The 19,280-nt window shown below is 41.8% G+C and overlaps 1 protein-coding gene across 1 annotated transcript in view; it reads left to right on the top strand.

The window, feature by feature from the left end:
• Positions 1-19,280, top strand: part of lyst (lysosomal trafficking regulator) — a 147,308-nt gene that overhangs the window by 15,614 nt on the left and 112,414 nt on the right. The window contains 2 exon segments of the mRNA XM_083774566.1: positions 6,740-6,831; positions 10,278-10,476. Of these exon segments, the coding sequence (XP_083630692.1) occupies positions 6,740-6,831; positions 10,278-10,476 (291 nt within the window).

Below are 19,280 nucleotides of genomic sequence, written 5' to 3'. Positions count from 1 at the left end.
CTGTACTCTCCTCCTGTCACTGCTCTGCATCACAACAACAACTGTCATCCATTGTAACATTTTTGTCATGCAACATGTCGTCACTGTCGGGCAGAAACCTCACATTTCATCTTTTTATAGGTTTTTGTTCTCATAGATTCTATTTGTTTTTGTGCATCTTGTTTTCAAGTAAGCTGCGTAAAGGGCCTTTTCAAACGTTGAAGCGATATAACGCGCCTATAGTTAATTTCTTTTTTTTTAACAATATATTTATTGCATTTTTCTTTTCTTTTTTGACAAACGGACAATACAACAAAACAATACATAATACAGACAATACAATTACTTAAAATAAAAAACAAACAAAAACTTACAATACATACATATATAAATACAGTAATAAAATAAGGGCAATTAGAATGGTAACAACAACAGAGTCCTTATGGCCACAAGACCAAACAACTGCAGAGAATACAATTAGACATTTTCAGTTTCCACCATTAAATAAGATAAATCATTAACCGTAATATATTGGATAAACCTAGAGATGCTCCGATCAGGTTTTTTGGGGCCGATCACCGATCACCGATCACTGGAAACAGTATAGGCCGATACCGATATTGCCGATCACAGCGTTGTGAAATCCATATTTTTTTCCATTGTGTAGCATATATACTTACTGTATTTTCTCCTGTACTCTTCACATCATTGACATTGTAAGTATAAAAATTAGGAGATGAGAGTTTTTTTGCAAGCTGAGGCAACGTGCAATATTTCACTCTAGACTCTCTTAGAGACAACTTGGAGGTTACAGAGTAAACTGTAGAGACTCAAAATGCAGTGGTTCCCAAAGTGGGGTCCGTGGACCCCCAGGGGTCCTTGAGGGAGTTCCAGGGGGTCCCCAGCTAAAAGGATAGTTTGGAACCAAATGGACCCGTTAGGGTTAACATTGATTTTACAATATAAATTGGGGTCTCAGAGATAGAAGTGGCATTAAATGGGGGTTCGTAGTCAAACTGGGGGTCCTTGAAATTAAACTGGTGGAGAAATTTGAGAATCACTGCTACAATCTTCTTATGGGGGTCCCTGGCATATCTTTTCAAATGGGGGTCCGTGGGCTGATCAGTGTCAATTTGGGGGTCCTTGACGTGAAAAGGTTTGGGAACCACTGTCTTAGAGACAACTTGGAGAGTAAACTGTAGCTTTCTTCTTTCATCAAATACAAAAAAATTATAATAACATACCGTACATGTTCAGTGCACGGACACAGACAATTGAACATTTCACTGTACAGACTAAAATAAAAAGCAGGCTGATAGTGTTAGCACTTGTATACTGTATAGGCTCGCTGATCGTTAGCTTAGCCTTAGTGCTTAGATTAGCGTGTAGCTACTGATTTAACCCACTGATTGAACTTCATCTCCGCCTTTAATCTAAGTCATTTTTTTATTGACAACGTGAACGAACCCCGACACCAGCGCTGCAAAAATAGACAGATCTACAAGCTCTCAACGCGTAGCGAACGGCACTGCAGAAACAGGCAGGACGCGATGCCTTGAGAGCCTGTGTGGATCAGCAGCAGCATGGGGCCGGCACTCCCAGCCTCCGACGGTGTGGGGAGGCAAGACTTCTCCGGGGAGGAGGAGACTTGGGCACTGGCCAGGCTACATGTTGCTGTGGCTAAAAACAAAACACTGTCACCAGCCAGTGGTTGTGATGTTAGCTTCAAGCTAACAAGCCAAGCTAATAGCTTGGCTTGCATCTGCTTGTCCGTTCCAACTTCACTTCTACAAGCTCTCAACAGCGACCGGAGCTGCAAAAACAGGCGCCCCCTTAAAGGAGACTTGCCACTGTCCCACTGTCTGTTTTGATCGGGCATTTTGATCGGCAATTTAGATTTATTTTGAGAATCCGATCCGATCCGATACAGGCATGATCGGCCGATCATGATCGGTGGCCGATCGATCGGCGCATCTCTAGATAAACCGTCCCCATATCTTATCAAACATCTTCTATTTTTTCTTCAAAGTATAAGTGATTCTTTCCAGAGGAAGACACAATGATAACTCCCTAAACCACTGAGCAATACTGGGTTTGCCTATCTTTTTCCACGATAAGGCTATAGCCCTTTTGGCTTGTAGTAAACTTAAATCTAGAAATCTTTGTTCACTACTCTGAATCTTATGGCCAGGTGGGTAAAGACCTAATAGAAACAGTTTAGGATCAAGCTCAATATCTATCGACAATATCTTCTGAATCTCCCTCCTCACTTCTTCCCAGAATTCTTTCACTCTTGTACATGCCCACAGACAATGGAAAAGTGTACCTTTGTCTTTACCACATCTGATACAAGTATCTGGAATATCTGCACTAAATTTATTTAATTTCTCTGGAGTGATATAGACCCTCATCAGCCAATTATATTGCAACAGTTTTAACCAAGTGTTACCCGTCTGGGAATGAGCATCCATACAGGCTGAGCTCTAAAAACATCCTTCCATTGTTTAATCCCTTGCTTGGCCCATATCTTGAAGCCCCCATATAGTTAATTTCAAATGAGACCTGAGTTTTTGCACGGAGCAGTCGTGGTGTGACAACGCAACTGTATTTAATATACAGTACGTGAGCGCCGCCCTGTGAATTTGTTGCGCGCATTGCTCGTTTCGTGCACACGCCCGCGACTCACCAGACCTGGATTCGGTTTAGCTTTTTTTTTTTACGCTTGCGTTGTTGCGCCCCTCTTGAGCAGACCTGTAGGAGACCTGTCGCTAATCCAGGCAACGACGCCTGCGTTTCTCTCTTCCCGTTTGAAAGGCCCTTAAAGGACCACTTCACCACTTTTCAACCTATCTTCATATAATAGGTCCACTCCTCACTAATAATCATAATAAAATGGCACAATCTTTTTCTACTCAGTCTGTGTCTCATAGGAGGGCTGTGGGCAGTTTAGAAACTGTCCTCCAGTTCATTAGGCATATTTTTCTTTTAAACAAGATTTGTTTTACAAAAATGTTTAGATTTTCATTATCGTGAGAACGATGGCTTCCATATTCGCATTGCAATTTTTCAGGACTAGAGAGCCTGCAGTTTCTATTAGCTTGTATTCCCCATCGATGATGTCACTGGAAGACAGTTTCTGAACTGCCCACAGCCCTCCTATGAGACACAGACCGAGTAGAAAATGATTGTGCCATTTTATCATGATTATTAGTGAGGACCTATTATATGAAGATAGGTTGAAAAGTGGTGAAGTGGTCCTTTAAGAGTACCATTTTAGTTTTTGTTCAGGTTCCTCAGACATTGTTGCAGCAACGATAAACATAATAGTTTACTTTGACAGCGTTGTGTGAAATGGTAGTGGAATCTAAAGGAGCTTTGCACACTGCTGCGTTTTTCTGAAACACGGTGGAAAAAAACTGCGTCTTTGTTTCCGATATCGGGGTCTGAAGACACAGCGGTGTGCCGCGGGGACATTTAAACAATTAAATGATTATCAGGAGCTTGTGACTAAATAATAACTACATTGGATCCATTTGGAAGCTCAATACGTAGAAGTTTTTTATTTATTTATTTTTTAATAGTACCGGTTTCCACCCTAACGATATGTACACACACACACACACACACACACACACACACACACACACACACACACACACACACACACACACACACACACACACACACACACACACCCACACACACGTCACCCACGCACGCACATGCGTGAAAACACATGCGCACACACACGCAAACACACGCACACACACACACACACACACACACACACACGCACACACACACACACACACACACACACACACACACACACACACACACACACACACACACACACACACACAGATTGAGATTGAATCTCAATCTCACACACACGCAAACACGCACACACATGGATGTATTGATTTTACAGCCCAACGCTAACTCTGAATTGCCATACAAACACAGGAAATCAAATTAGTTGATCTTCCACTGTGGTTACACAGAGGAAGGAAGCTGACTCACTCACTCACCCAACTGCTACAACAACAGTTTTGATATGAGAGATGTGTCCCTCCTCCACTGTACTCAGAAAGTGGTCAGTTTACGGTCAGGATTCAGGAAAACTGAGAATGTCTTGGTCAAGTATGGAATGGTTACAAATACCTGATGCTTTCTGTTCAGTGAAGAATTATACCTACCTACATACAGTACATACATTAACAGAAATGTTTTCATAGATTGATTCTGTGACTTTCTAATACAAAACTATTATTAATTACCAGCTGCATTATTTAACCAATCACGACAACAAACACAACTTTTCGGGCCAAACAAAGAATTAGAAAGTAGAAAAGAACGGCAGGTTACAACACTTTTTTTGTTGTTTTTCTTCTTTGTAATAATTTATTTGGTCCAAAATATTATGTTGTCATGATTTGTCACGACAAGAGTTGGCTTCGTACGACGCTTAAAAGGTCGGCCCAGGCCGTAGCGTAACGGTCTGGGCACCGGACTGGTGATCCAGTCGCGGTGTGCCGCGGGTTCGACTCCCGGACCCGACACGGCCTTTACCGCATGTCATCCCCCATCTCTCTCCCGTTTCCTGTCAGCCTATTTTCTATCCCTTAAAAAAAATCAATAAAGGCGTAAGCCGCAAAAAAATATCTAAAAAAAAAAAAAAAAAAGGTCTTTAAATGAATACATTTTGAAAAGCCTATGGAGAAAATTAATGGAGAATAATTTCCTGGGCCACTCGTCGTTCTGAAAGGGGGAGGGACTGCGACGCTCTATAGACTCAGCTTGCTATTGCGTAAAAAAAAAAAAAAAATGAAATAAATAAACCTACAAACAAATACAGATATCACTGTACAGTAAGATGAAGACATGAGCGTACCAGAGATGAGCACTCTTGGTTTTTAGTGGGCTACATTGTAAATGTCAATTGGCATCTATTCTGCATTGAGCGTACTCTTATTTTTTTTTGCTTGGCTTTTAGCTTTGCATTCATTTTTAAAATGTTGTGTTGCAGTCTGCCTTAAACCCATTCTGGGCGGGAACCCCTTTTGGTGTTTTAACCCATTCTGACCTGAGATCAGATTCATACGACGTTTCCACTGGACACACACTGGTCTGATTAACCCATTCTGACCTGAGATCAGATTCTAAAAATGTCAGTCGTTCTTCGATTTTTCAAAAATAGCAGACCTATGAGCTTGTAGATCTGCTATTTTTCAATAGCTAAAGCATAACATGATGCTAACATCAAAATGGGTTCCCAGTCCCACGCAGAATGGGTTAACTAAGCATTATGTTATACTTTAGCTATTTAAAAATAGCAGATCAGGTCTGAGCTTGTAGGTCTGCTATTTTTGAAAAATCGTGAAATTCGGCACAAATCTTTGAATATACATTATTTTTGTTTTGTCAGGCCTAAATGGCTGATCGGTCACAGGTTTAGTTTCCCATGAGCTGCTCCATGCGTGGGGTTATATCGTAGAACCAGACCAGACTAGGTCTAATGTGCCTGGTAGTATTTGCTATCTCCTCTTCAGCTCTGTGACCCAGACAGACAGACAGACAGACGCAGACGGATCAGTGAGGGAGGGAGTGTGGAGGCGTGCTGTGGTGGGTTGAATGAATCCACTCAGTGGTGTCAGATTAGCAGTGACACAGAGCTAGCGACCCAGTAGATCCTCCTGTCCACTGTGTCCAGCATATACTTTATCTCTACGGGGATAAGGGGGAAGGGGGTGGGTGGACAAGGGCTTGTGGAGATCCCATTATGTCCCAGAAAGGTATTTACACGCTCAAGCCTCACACATTAACAACATTGCACTTAAAAGGGCTTTTCCCAACCTTCAGGGGTGTGTGTGTGTGTGTGTGTGTGTGTGTGTGTGTGTGTGTGTGTGTGTGTGTGTGTGTGTGTGTGTGTGTGTGCGTGCGTGAGATTACTAAGTCTAGACATTGTAACATGTGTATGTCTTTTCCTCTTGAGTTATGTAAAAGAGTGAGAGCAGCTGGTTTGTGGGAGTATGTGTGCTTGTTGTGACTGAGTTATGTTACCGCATGATTTAGTTATAATAAAGTCATTACTTGTTATTCCTGTTGGTTATAATAAAGTCATTAGTTGTTATTCCTGTTGGAGTCCAACCGATGCCATAGTTTTGGGTCCAATGGCGATCCCTATTTCGGAGTCTTAAACCACAAGTTACCACAGTCACCAATGGTTTGACTTACTGTATACTTTGTCAAAAAGTGCTACAGTACATTTTCAAATCAATTTGAAAAACATAAACAAATATTAATGTGACATTCACAACATGTTTGTAGATTGACTAATTGTAACCCTTTGAAAATATTGGCCTATAATGACATTCCCAAAATAGTAAACACCAGGATGGAAATGAGTTCCATCCTGGAACTAATTAGTTAAAATTGGACACATAATTGCTGATGCCGATGTGGTCTAAAGTCAAATATTGGCATATATGGATCTGTTTAATCCCTGTAAAAACATAGAATAAACGTTGACAGCGTTTATGTGTGCGCGTGACGTGTACCGTATATATGTGACTTATGTGTGTGTGTGTAAACGCTACATACTGTACATATGTGTAGTTTGTACACACACATTATGTGATACGTGTTCTGTGACGTACTTGAAAAGGAATGCACACTGACTGTACATTTCATTGATTGTTTTTCTGCTACTCCTTCTTGTGTAACATCCCATCGTTGTTTCCTCCTCGTCTCCCTTCAGGTCAGCCTGCAGTGTCTGGAGAACTTTCTGTGTCTCTTCCACTGCGTGCGGCAGCTCCACGGGCCCGGCAGTAAGGACGCTCTGAAGTTCTGGTAGGTTCTGTTCACTCTGTTCACTTCAGTTGGTAGTACATTATAGGGCAGTGGTTCAGTTCTGTTAGGTGTTCACTCTGTTCACGTCAGTTGGTACATTATAGGGCAGTGGTTCTGAAGTTCTGGTAGGTGTTCACTCTGTTCACGTCAGTCTGAAGTTCTGGTAGGTGTTCATGTATCAGTGTTACAGACCCATAAGGGTCCACTTGGTTCCAAACTATCATTTAGCTGGGTACCCCCATGGAACTCCCTCAAGGACCCCTGGGGGTCCCCAGACCCCACTTTGGGAACCACTGCATTAGGGACCTCACTGCTCTTTAATAACATTCTAAAGTGCTTTATAAATAACCTTAGACGGTACAGTAGAAAAAGAGCTTAAACTGTCTGAGTTGCTCCAGTGCCTTCCTTCCTCTGTCTGTAAAGCACATGGTAACTATTATACATGAGATGAAGTGAACATGAAGAAGTGCGGGAGAAAGCAGGTCATGTCCTAGTAGTGTTTTCAAATTGTCGACAACTGTGGATTCATTGTCACTGCAGGCATATCTACTGTATCACGTTCACAGTCGGGACTGAGCCATGCTTCTGTTGAGTTGCACCTTCTTATCACAGCTCTAGCACTTGTATCAGGAACCCCTTTTGGTGTTAGCATTATGTTATGCTTTAGCTATTGAAAAATAGCAGATCTACAAGCTCATAGCGCGCCACCGAGTGGCGCTCTATGAGCTTGTAGGTCTGCTATTTTTGAAAAATCGAAGAACGACTGACATAGAAACATAGCTTTTTCAGAAAACTGTCAGGATGTAGAAGACATTTTAGAATCTGATCTCAGAGCTGCCTCCTCCTAGCAGACATGGGTGTCCCATAGTTTATGGAAAACACATTGTGGTGTTGGTTGGTGAGGTCTTGTAGAGGGCAACGGGGGCTTGTCCATATGCCAGAGGCCAGTCCCAGTCACCATGTGACATCACATGCTTTCATGTGATACGCCGATCAACTCCAAATCTGGAAAGCTTCCATTTGAAATTCCAATTTAATGGAATTTGCGCTGCGGAACAGAAAATGCAGTCATCGCTCCTGTGAGGAGGTATGCGGACACAGGCCGTAGGGCTGCAGTTAACCTTGGACTATACACGGCAAGATGAATGGAATAAAAGTGCTGGTGGTTCCAAAATTTGGTGAGATATAAACTGTATTATACAGTAGTTATGTTTTGTGATTATGGCCTTGTGTGGGGGAATGGAATGGATGCATTATGTACCCTCAGTCTTTGGCAATGACATTTGTCTTATTCTATTGTAGTAATGAGATAAAAGAGCGTTAAGTCGACAATTGCAGAAATGTAAATGTTGTTCTTAGTAGCAAAACTGTGTGACTATTTTGTCGTAATATAGGGGTGTGTGTGTGTGTAACCAAACCATTGAACGGGGAGGTGATTGAGGCGTGTGTAACGCACGATTATGTTTCAAATACTGTAAGTCTTTGCGTGGATGGTTTAGTTAGCGAAGTGCTAGGAAAGTTATCGATGTACAGTAGCCAAATGGACCTAATGTCCATTTACATTTGTACACTTTCTGAGAAATGTATACATGAACACTTTAAGGGGTTTTTCTGTGTACATGCCATTGGTAAATTCTTTTCTTTAGCTTTAGCTTTTATATATTAGGACAATATAGGCTGCAGTCATTTCAGGCCTACATGGTTGGTGTAAGATAAGATTGGTGTGCTAAGGTCGTTGCTGTCTGTGGAAACCTTGTATATCGCCTATTTTCACTTCTACTTGTGTATAAGTAGGGTATACAGTACATTTACGAAAAAACCCCACAAAAAGGTTGAAATGGAGATACAATGTTTCTGCCCGACAGTGACTAACTATAGTCTGTACTCGTGTGTACTTTATTAGTGTCCCTTTCCAAGCATTTCCCAAAACATTGACCGTGACCGTGGCCCGCCGTCGTCAAGCGTAATTCTTTTCACATGGTCCAACTTTGTAGGTTTCCAAACAAACTAATGAAATGGACTCACTGTGTGGAACACTTGGTCGTACGCAGGACGTTCTGCTGATGAATGATGAATCCCAGCATAGGGACATTAAGTTTGATGCTGTCAATGTAACGTCATAAGAATAATTCAATTTACAATGCAATTCTTTTCTGTCTCAATCCCCAATTTGCATGTAATTTAATATCATTGGGGAACAGTGCACTTGTTTTCTCTTCTTTTTGTGAGAAGGTCTTTAGTAAATATAATATATATTTGCTCGGGAAGTTTAGTCATTTCCAGTGTTTAGAAACGTTTCCCTCACTAAATGCTTTCAATTGCATTTGCAATCTTAGGAGTTACATCCTAATTTGTGATGTCCCAAATCTCCAATACCCTTTTTTCGTTCCGTTTCCGATCCCGATACCACAATTTTTGTGTTAGTCAATACCGATACCGAATACCAATACCAGTGTCGTGATCTCGTGTTGTGTTCATAGCTATCTAGCTATATATCTCGTGTTGTGTTTATAGCAGACTCCTCACTCAAATGTGCACTTGCAGTTTGGGCAAACTCAAAAGCAAACACCACACGCCCCAACATTTTATTTTACCTGCCATAGTGTCAACCCCTTGCCCCCGTGTCGGATCGGTGGTTAGACTGGCATATTCGCCGATACCGATACTTTTCCGATACCGATTAGGGATGCCGCCGATTAATCGATTTTCTGATTAATCGTCGGAGTCTCCGAAATCAATTTTAATATTTCATAATCGAAAATCGATAGCCAAATATAGGCTAATAAGTAAGGCTGCATGATATATCGAACATGTACCTTCATCACTTGGAGAATATAAGTATAAATCAAGTTGAGCAAAGCCACTCTTCTCTCCCCCTCTCTCTAACAGACACAGTTCGCAACGATCGCTTGTTAAGTGCCTGCCAGACAGACAATCAGATGAAATGAAGGCAGGTGTAGAGTAGAGTGTAGACTAGTGAACTGAACTTTTTCTGTTTATATCAAGTACTTCATACCAGCCCCTTATGAAACTACTTCTCCCCAAATCCAAATGGATTTCATTTTCCATCTTGAAATGGCAGTAACTAGCATACAATGAGAACTGAGAAGATCAAAACTGTCGATTATTCGATTTGGCTGATGGTCACTTTCTGGCATCCATAATACCGATACAGTATCGGGACATCTCTAACCCATTTTGGTGTTAGCATCATGGTATGCTTTAGCTATTGAAAAATAGCAGATCTACAAGCTCATAGCGCGCCACCGAGTGGCACGCTAAGAGCTTGTAGGTCTGCTATTTTTGAAAAATCAAAGAACGACTGACATAGAAACATAGCTTTTTCAGAAAACTGTCAGGATGTAGAAGACATTTTTAGAATGAGATCTCAGGTCAGAATGGGCTAATCCTAACGTTGAATGTTTTGTTTTTCTCCTCACGTTTAGCTCAGACATGAGTGGCGCCAGCAACACTCTGGCGAGGGAGTTCCTGACCGATGTGCACCAGCTGTGCAGCGCCGTGGCCCAGAGGGCGGAGACGCGAGAGGACGACGAGGAGGAGAGTCACATGGTGGCGCTGGGAGAGTACCTGGTCAGGGGCCGCGGCTTCCTCCTGCTCAGCACGCTGGACTCCATCATTGACCAGGTCAGACCGTCCTCACCGGCTCTGTCAGCTTGGCAGTGGTGGGGGGAAAAGTACTTGTAGAAAGAGCTTGTAGATCTGCTATTTTCAAAAGGCCAACATGTATTTAGGGCTGGAAGTGGTTGATAAGATATGATATGATAGAGTACTTTGTCAGTTTGCACTGAAATTTGTTTTGCGTCCCAGCGGCCTTGTATGCAACACATATACACACATTTGATAAAATACAGTTACATACATAGAAACATAAGGCCAGAGAGCAATGTCCACAGCTCAGTGTAGTCCTGGACTAAATCCTCATTAAGCCTCAGAGTCGACTGATGGAGGAAAAATATTCTATGTGAGGCAATTCTCTGGGCAATATCGGTAGAAGGCGCAGTGGAGTAACTAAAAGTATTTCTTTTCCGGTGTAAACTAAATCCTCTTTTGGCCAAAAAGTACAGTTTTATATGTGTGGTGGGGGGGGCTCAGAGTGCTCCCACTAAGGGAAGTATAGGCTTTCTATTGACACAACCCGCCTTTGTTTTGGTGAGTAGCAAAAACGTTATTTTTTATTTACGCTAAAGACAAGAGGCTGGTCTGCAAACTCTGCATTCATGCGAGCGGCGGAAGTCGAGAGTAACATGGCTCTTAAGTCTAAATGCAACGCATTAGATCTAGCCTAGGTCTATGGCGTAGTTCCTTTTACTGTCTCCTGGCCTTGGTTGCTCTGTCAAACACTTTATCCAAATAGGCTACTATACTGAAGTCTACGTAAAGGTGCTCTTGCTCTACTGCAGCAGCACCAGGGCTGAGGTACAGTAGAACTGAAGTCAGTTAGAGATCATTGTTTTTTTTCTTCATCTTTTTACACCACCTCCATTTCTATGGTATTTTCCATGGACTGTTTCCATGCCTGCTAAACTCTCTTTCTGAAAGACTTATCCATTCAAGCTTAACACATTGATTATTTACCCTTAATGGTCTTATGCACATTAAATGGGTGGTTTACATACGGTTACATTTTCATCATTTAACCCGAGATAGTTAACCACTTAAACGCTATATGTCCCCCAGGGGTCTGTCTATACCCACTCCTTTTTCCCTATTATCATATAGTTGATCTAAACGCTGACGACGCGTCACGTTCCAGCGCTTTGTGAGCTTGTAGACCTGCTATTTTTTGCAGAATGTTTGTCTATTATGACATGCCCAGAAAAGGGACGCTAGGTATGTGGATAATGCATTTATTTCCTTCTTGCTAAGGGAATAAATGCATTAGTCTCTGCTTGGGGGAATGTACTCCTGGAACAGATGCCAACAGTTCCAGTTAACTTTATACAAAGCTTAAAAGCTACAGTATTAGTGGCTCTCCTTACCAGACAAGGCTGCCTCATATGCAAGAGGAAGTGATAGACAGGCTGTGCAAACATTGACCTAACGATAGCCAAATACAGTGGCCTATTATATTGATATTATATCGATATTGAGACTTGAAATGTTGATATTGCAAATCTTTTATACATTATACGGTATACAGTATGAGGATTTGCGCTTGTTTTTGCCATGACATTAAAGGAGAATTCCATGCTAGAAGGCTTTCTTACCTTTATTTGTAGTTGTTACGTCCTCAACAAAGAGGTCCAGGTGTTATTATTGGCTATTTCCCCTACGGTGTGTTAAGTTAAGCCCTCGATGAATTGAATGGGGCATTGGGGACGGGTGTTGTGCTAATTCGCTTATTTCCATCACTCAAAAATCTACTACTACTCTACACTACTTATTTCGATGGAAATAAGTGAATTAGCACAAAAACCCAACCCCCATTGAGGGCTTATATTAGGGGAAATAGCACAAAATAACACCTGGACCTCTTTGGTGGGGACGTAACAACTACAAATAAAGGTAAAGAAAGCCTTCTAGTATGATGGAATTCTCCTTTTTAAACAGGAATCAAAACAACTACGTATGTAGGGGGAAAACGGCGGCCATTCCATTTCTTATAACGTCCATTTCTATTCTGTGACATTGTGTTGTAAAGCAAGCATGCTATTTGGGTGACCATTTTAACTGGTAGGCATGGGTTCATCCACAGAGGCAGGTATTGTTCCATGTCTTAATTGGGGACAGGCTCTGACTGACCCCAGTGTTACTGTTATGCAGACAGATCTGTGTCTACACACTGACACTGACGCCTCGGTCCACACGGCCTCGTCCAGCACACACCAAAGCCAGTGTGCGCGCAGCCCTGCTTTTAGGGCTGCAACCATCCATTCTCTTCTTTTATGATTATTATTCTGTTGATTACTTTTTCGAATTAATCCGATTTTTGACCTGAGATCAGATTCTAAAAAATGTCTTCTACATCCTGACAGTTTTCTGAAAAGGTTATGTTTCTTATGTCAGTCGTTCTTCTATTTTTCAAAAAATAGCAGACCTACAAGCTCGTAGCGCGCCACTTGGTGGCGCGCTATGAGCTTGTAGATCTGCTATTTTTCAATAGCTAAAGCATAACCTAATGCTAACACCAAAAGGGGTTCCCGCCTCTAAATGGGTTAGTTAAGAAGCATGACTTTTGGATGGAAGGGAAAGGAACTGGTCGGAATAACGTGTTCCTTCCACGCGATACGTCCGGTCGGGGAAACTCTCCCCCCTGTCGGGTGAAAAGAAGCAGCTTGGACTCCTCATGCATAGAAGGAAGCATGAGCTCACTCCGCTGCCCCCCCCCCCCCCCCCAGGTTGGCAGAGGAAGTGTAGCGCCCAGGATAGATTTTTGACACTGGGTGAAAAAAATGGGTTACAAAATTGTGGGATAAAACATTAAGTAAAAAAAAAAAGAAGCATGACTTTTGTTTCTGATAGTATTTATTTATTATTATTATTATTATTACTACTAACCCTTACCCGTTGTGAGATATTGCCTCCCCCTTGTGGCCGTGGGGGGGTACTAAGCCCTGGGTGCGTTTTCGCATTTTTAATTCACTAATACATTAATTATTAATCATTAATTTGTTAAATCGACAAAATATATTATTATGGCCAATGCCTGTGTGAAAAGTGGGAGTGATTGGTGCAGGCGGTGAGGAGCTACGGCGGTCACAGTGTCACAGACAGACATTCAGAGTTCAGACATTCAGACAGTACAGACATTGACTGAATTATATTATGATTATTATTATTTTTAATCAAATCAACATGATGCATTTTTTTTAAATCGATTAGTCTGGTTTATTCACTTAAGCCCCTTTTTAGTTGGATTAACCGTTGCACCCCTAATAGACAGACATGTCAATTAGGCTTGTTTGTACATGTTGGTACTATAAATGGTCTGATTGGATCAGACGGGTCTACTGTAAGGGCCCATTCATACTCCTATTTTAGTCCCGGAAAAAGAGGTCGTTTGGGGGAAAGGTCCCAGACCTCCAGTTAGTTATAGGCTCTTTAAAAGTACATTCATAACTCCCTCACGGCTAGCGCCGAAGTGGCTTGTAAATATTGGAGGTCCTTGACATGGATATTGTGTGGCCGGGAAATGAGCCTCGCACCGCGGACACATAATCTGACTGACCCTCGGTGTGTGTGTGTGTGTGTGTGTGTGTGTGTGTGTGTGTGTGTGTGTGTGTGTGTGTGTGTGTGTGTGTGTGTGTGTGTGTGTGTGTGTGTGTGTGTGTGTGTGTGTGTGTGTGTGTGTGTGTGTGTGTGTGTGTGTGTGCACACGCAACACGGCTCGTTAAGCACGCGATGCGTCGTGGGGAACAGAGGCATCTTGTGTTTTTTTTTTAATGTGAATGTCTTGTTTATTTGTGTAGCCTAGTATTGGTTATTTTAGAGACCGTATATTTGTTTTATTGTTTAAATTGAGAGCGAATGTGAGAGGAGAGGAGCAGCAGGTCTGACAACACTGCCCACTCTGCAGAGCTCACCTTCCGGCCACAAGCATCTGGAAGGTGGCTTCTTGTGTGTCTCTTCCAAAACTACCGGTGTTTTCTTGGCTCCACGGCCGACAAATTGAACTCTTAAGGGCCGATTCATACTCCTATTTTACCGCTGTTTCGGCGCTGTAGTGCCAAAATGATTTCGGCTCGTCAGAAATTTTCAGTAGCACCGAAGAGCCGACTTAAGCACGGTACCCCCCCCCCGAACCTCAAATGACATCACATTGTAGGCTCTACAGCGCCGAACCGACTTTTATTCTGACTTTTATTCCGAATCGCGCCTAAGCCGGGCTGAATGAATGAGGAAATACCGCCGTAGTGCCGAAATTATTTCGACTCGTCAGAAAGTTTCAGTCGCACTGTCACTGAAGCGCCGACTTTAGTACGGTTCCCGCCTCAAATGACGTCACACAGTACTGTAGTCTCTACAGAACCCAACCAAGGTTTTTTTTCCCGTCCGTAAAATAGTGAGAGTATGAATTCACCCTTAACCCATTCTGACCTGAGATCAGATTCTAAAAATGTCTTCTACATCCTGACAGTTTTCTGAAAAAGCTATGTTTCTATGTCAGTCGTTCTTCGATTTTCCAAAAATAGCAGACCTACAAGCTCATAGAGTGGCGCTCTATGAGCTTGTAGATCTGCTGTTTTTCAATAGCTTAAAGCATAACATAATGCTAACACCAAAAGGGGTTCCCGCCCCAAAATAGGTTAAGGTGTTTTGGTGAGGAACCAGCATTGATCTACCAGCATTTATCAGCACTGTATAATTAATTATAAGTGGACATTTTTAACTCTTGAGAGTGTACAAATGTAACCACATTTTGGTTACATTTTGTACACAAACAGGTTAATGAACACTGAGAATGTTACTGTGTAGCCTCTATGGGGGAAAGATGGCACCGGCTTTGACCATATTATTGAATCTGACCCTGTGTGAACTTAAAACAAAATGGAGGGAAAGAGACATCTTCATTTTCCCTCAGGTCTGATGCCAAGGCTTAAACGTGCCGTCTCTTAAGGGTTTTCATTATCTCTCAAACTTTGTTAGACATAAATATATTATGCTGCATCTGTCTGCTGGTAATTATGGCAGTACAACCCAAAATTGCAAATATGTCAGTTGAGTTATACGTGTATGACTGAGTTTGTCTTTCGTTTTCTGAAACAATCTTTTAGGAGGGAATCTTGCTTGTTTTATCAGTGTCGTATTTTCTATGGCCAAAAAGTCTCCGTTAATGACAACAAAATATACCACGTTATGGCAGAGTGGCGGCTTATTTATTGGATGGTAAATGTGTAGTTTCACAGATGGTTGTCACTGAAACTCCCACATGGCCATTGCATTGGCCAAGAATTGTATGTGCTTTATCTCTTGTAAATGTCACTTATTGGCCGTCCACAGATTGAGCTGAGAGATATTGTGCCCTGTTTCAAAGTGTGCACTTAGAAGCTTAACCCATTTAGACCTGATTCTACAAATCCTGACAGTTTTCTGAAAAACCCTATGTTTCTATGTCAGTCGTTCTCAAACATTTTCATGTCAAGGACCCCCAAAAATATATGCAATTGGCTGCTGAAAATATGTTGTTCCAGCGAACACCCAGAAGCAAAGATTTGAGTTAAAAACGCTCGCTCTGAAGTCTGAAAGAATATATTCAAAGATTTGCGCCACATTTTCACGATAAAAAAATAAATATAGCAGACCTACAAGCTCATAGCGCGGCACTCGGTGCCACGCTATGAGCTTGTAGATCTGCTATATATTATTTTTTTCAATAGCTAAAGTAACACCAAAAGGGGTTCCCACCCAGAATGCAGAGTTTGCACACAAAGATCCAGTTATGTGTCATTACAGCTGCGATTTGAATAAGTTAGTCCTTTGTACACTGTCTGTCAACAACTAAGTATTCGGGTCAGTTCACTTTAAACCGAAGAAGTTACCAATTTAAAGGTATATTCAGTGATTTCACTTAATTCAAATATCACTTATTTTTTTGTTTTGTTGTGATAATCCTCCCTACTATAGAGTGTGCTGGCCATATAAGGAGTTCCTCCCTGTCCCCAGTTAACCCCTGGGGGTCAAAAAACCTTAGGTTTCGTTTTTGACTCTCTATCCTGATTGGACGAAAGGCTCACTGATTGGAGTAAAATCACTGAATATACCTTTAAACTGTAAATAACAACAAAAAAATCATATATATCGGGTGGGGATCTTTCTTTCATTGCATAAGATACTTGTGGAAAGAAAAGACTTAGACCATAATGATCTCGGGTACAGTAATAGTCTGCTTATCCTCTCAAAGTATTACTTTCTCCAGTCCTTTCCTCATCTGTGTGGACCACTATGGTATTATAATTTATACAGTTGTGTTATGTAATGTATGTATATCGCAGAGTACACTCAGTTGGATGGATGCATAATCCACACTGTATATTTCAGATGGATTAAGCCATTTTGGGCGGGAACCCCTTTTGGTGTTAGCATTATGTTATGCTTTAGCTATTGAAAAATAGCAGATCTACAAGCTCATAGCTTGTAGGTCTGCTATTTTTCTTTTATCGTGAAAATGCGGCACAAATCTTTGAATATATATTCTTTCAGAGCAAACGTTTTTAACTCAAATCTTTGCTTCTGAGGGGTTCCTGGAACAACATATTTTCAGATGGGGGGGGGGGGGGGGGGGGTCGGCAGCCAATTACATATCATTTTTGGGGTCCTTGACATGAAATATTGAGCACCACTGAACACAAACTGAACATTTTAAAAATGTTGACGTCAGGACTAAATGGTTAAAAAAATGCATGAATACAAATGTACGCTCATGTTGAGCGAGTGTGTTAGAAGTCCAGGGTTCATGCCATCGTGGTGATGAATCCTTAGCTTCCTGTCTGGTCAAACCATGTGTCTGACCACTGCTGGCTATGATTGGATGACTGTGTCTGACCAATGCTGGCAATGATTGGATGACTGACCACTGCCGGCTACGATTGGATGACTAAAGGGACTCCTGTCTCTTTAATGCCTTCCCGTCAGTAAGGGGTGACGTGGCACTTCATCAGGAGTGTTAACTTAATTTGGGGAAACGTGTCAAAATGGTGTCCTGGCTGTATGTGGGAACATCTTTCTATTCCTGTCCTGAGTTCAGTCTAGTTTATACTCGCACAATGGTGTGTCCTGTTACTCCTGTACCGCAAATGGCCGATCGTCAAGTGCGAGCTTATACATTTTCGGCGTGGTGGGGACACCCATCACCACCACACGACCAAGTATATAAATTAGGCTTATTAACCCATTTAGACCTGACGCCAGATTCTACAAAATACCTTCTAAATCCTTTTCTGAAAAAAACCCATGTTTAAATGTCAGTGGTTCTCAAACATTTTCATGTAAAAAGAACCCCCAGAATTATTATGTAATTGGCCTGCCGACCACCATCTGAAAATGTGTTGTTCCAGTGACCTCCACCAAGAAGCAAAGACTTGAGTTGAAAATGAAAACGTCCGCTCTCAAAGAATATATATTCAAAGATTTTCACCAAAATGTCACTTTCTTTTCAAAAATGCACTCGGTGCCGCGCTATGAGCTGGTAGATCTGCTATTTTTCAATAGCTAAAGTATAACATAATGCTATATATATATACAACATATGGGGTTCCCGCCCAAAATTAGTTAAGAACAACTCTGGATGTGTGTCTTATGGCCACAGAGCAGCTGGTACCATTTCCAGTTTCATTTGAATAGACGGACACATTTGTGCACGTAATAAATTGAACTGTATGTCATGGAATACATACATGACAACAATGTGCTGTTGTGAGCCCCATGGTGATCTGGCACACTTCCAGATAATTTCTTAGGGGACCCTGTTAATGTATACTACAATTATAACCTGTCTCAAACTGTACTTTACATTAAATCCTGAACCAACAGTCAACTGATGAGCCATGATGATTGATGACACATGATTCATCGTCATGGATTCATCGTCATTGTGTTGCGTTGTCATGTGATTGGCAGGACATACGTGTTACAGCGTTTGCCGCTGTCCAAGTAAAGTTTATTTATCCCATTCTGGGCGGGAACCCCTTTTTGGTGTTTTTATTATTAAGCATTATGTTATACTTTAGCTATTGAAAAATAGCAGATCTACAAGCTCATAGCGTGGCACCAAGCTTGTAGGTCTGCTATCTTTGAAAACGCAAATGTTTGAATGTATATTCTTTCAGAGCGAACTTTTTTTTTTTTTTTTTTTTTTTTTTATCCCACGATTTTGTAACCCAGTTTTTTCTTTTCACCCAGTGCCAATTATCTAATGTAATCCTGGGCGCTACACTTCCTCTGCCAACCTGGGGGGGGCAACGGACCTCATGCCTCCTTCTATGCATGAGGAGTCCAAGCAGAGCGAACGTTTTTAACTCAATTATTTGCTTCTGGAACAACATATTTTCAGATGGGGGTCGGCAGCCAAATACAGATAATTCTGGGGGTCCTTGACATGAAAAAGGTTGAGCACCAACTGACACATAGATAGAAACATGAGTTTTTTTCCAGAAAACTGTCACGGTTATATAGAAGGCATTTGTAGAGAATCGTCCTCATAGGTCTAAACGGGTTATAATTCACACGTGAGGAGAACAAATTGTCTCTCCCCCGTGAGGAATGCCCTGGGCCACAGCGGAGGTCATGGAGGACTTGGAAGTTGATTCAGGGAGAAGCTCTGTGTCGTCATGTAGACGTTACATTAAACCCCCACACCGCGCGCTGACACCCGTCTGACATCTGCATAGGACGGACCACGGGGTAAATCCAGGAAACCGTAGTGGAGTCCCACCTCTTCTCATTTTGTGTGGATCTGCGAGGGTCACAGAAGGCCAGGAAAAAGTGACAGA

The sequence above is a fragment of the Protomyctophum parallelum genome, assembly GCF_964188405.1.
Source record: "Protomyctophum parallelum genome assembly, chromosome: 10".
In the NCBI taxonomy this organism is placed as follows: domain Eukaryota; kingdom Metazoa; phylum Chordata; class Actinopteri; order Myctophiformes; family Myctophidae; genus Protomyctophum; species Protomyctophum parallelum.
The sequence above is the reverse complement of the archived record's forward strand: the minus strand, read 5'-3'. Positions and strand labels throughout refer to the sequence as shown.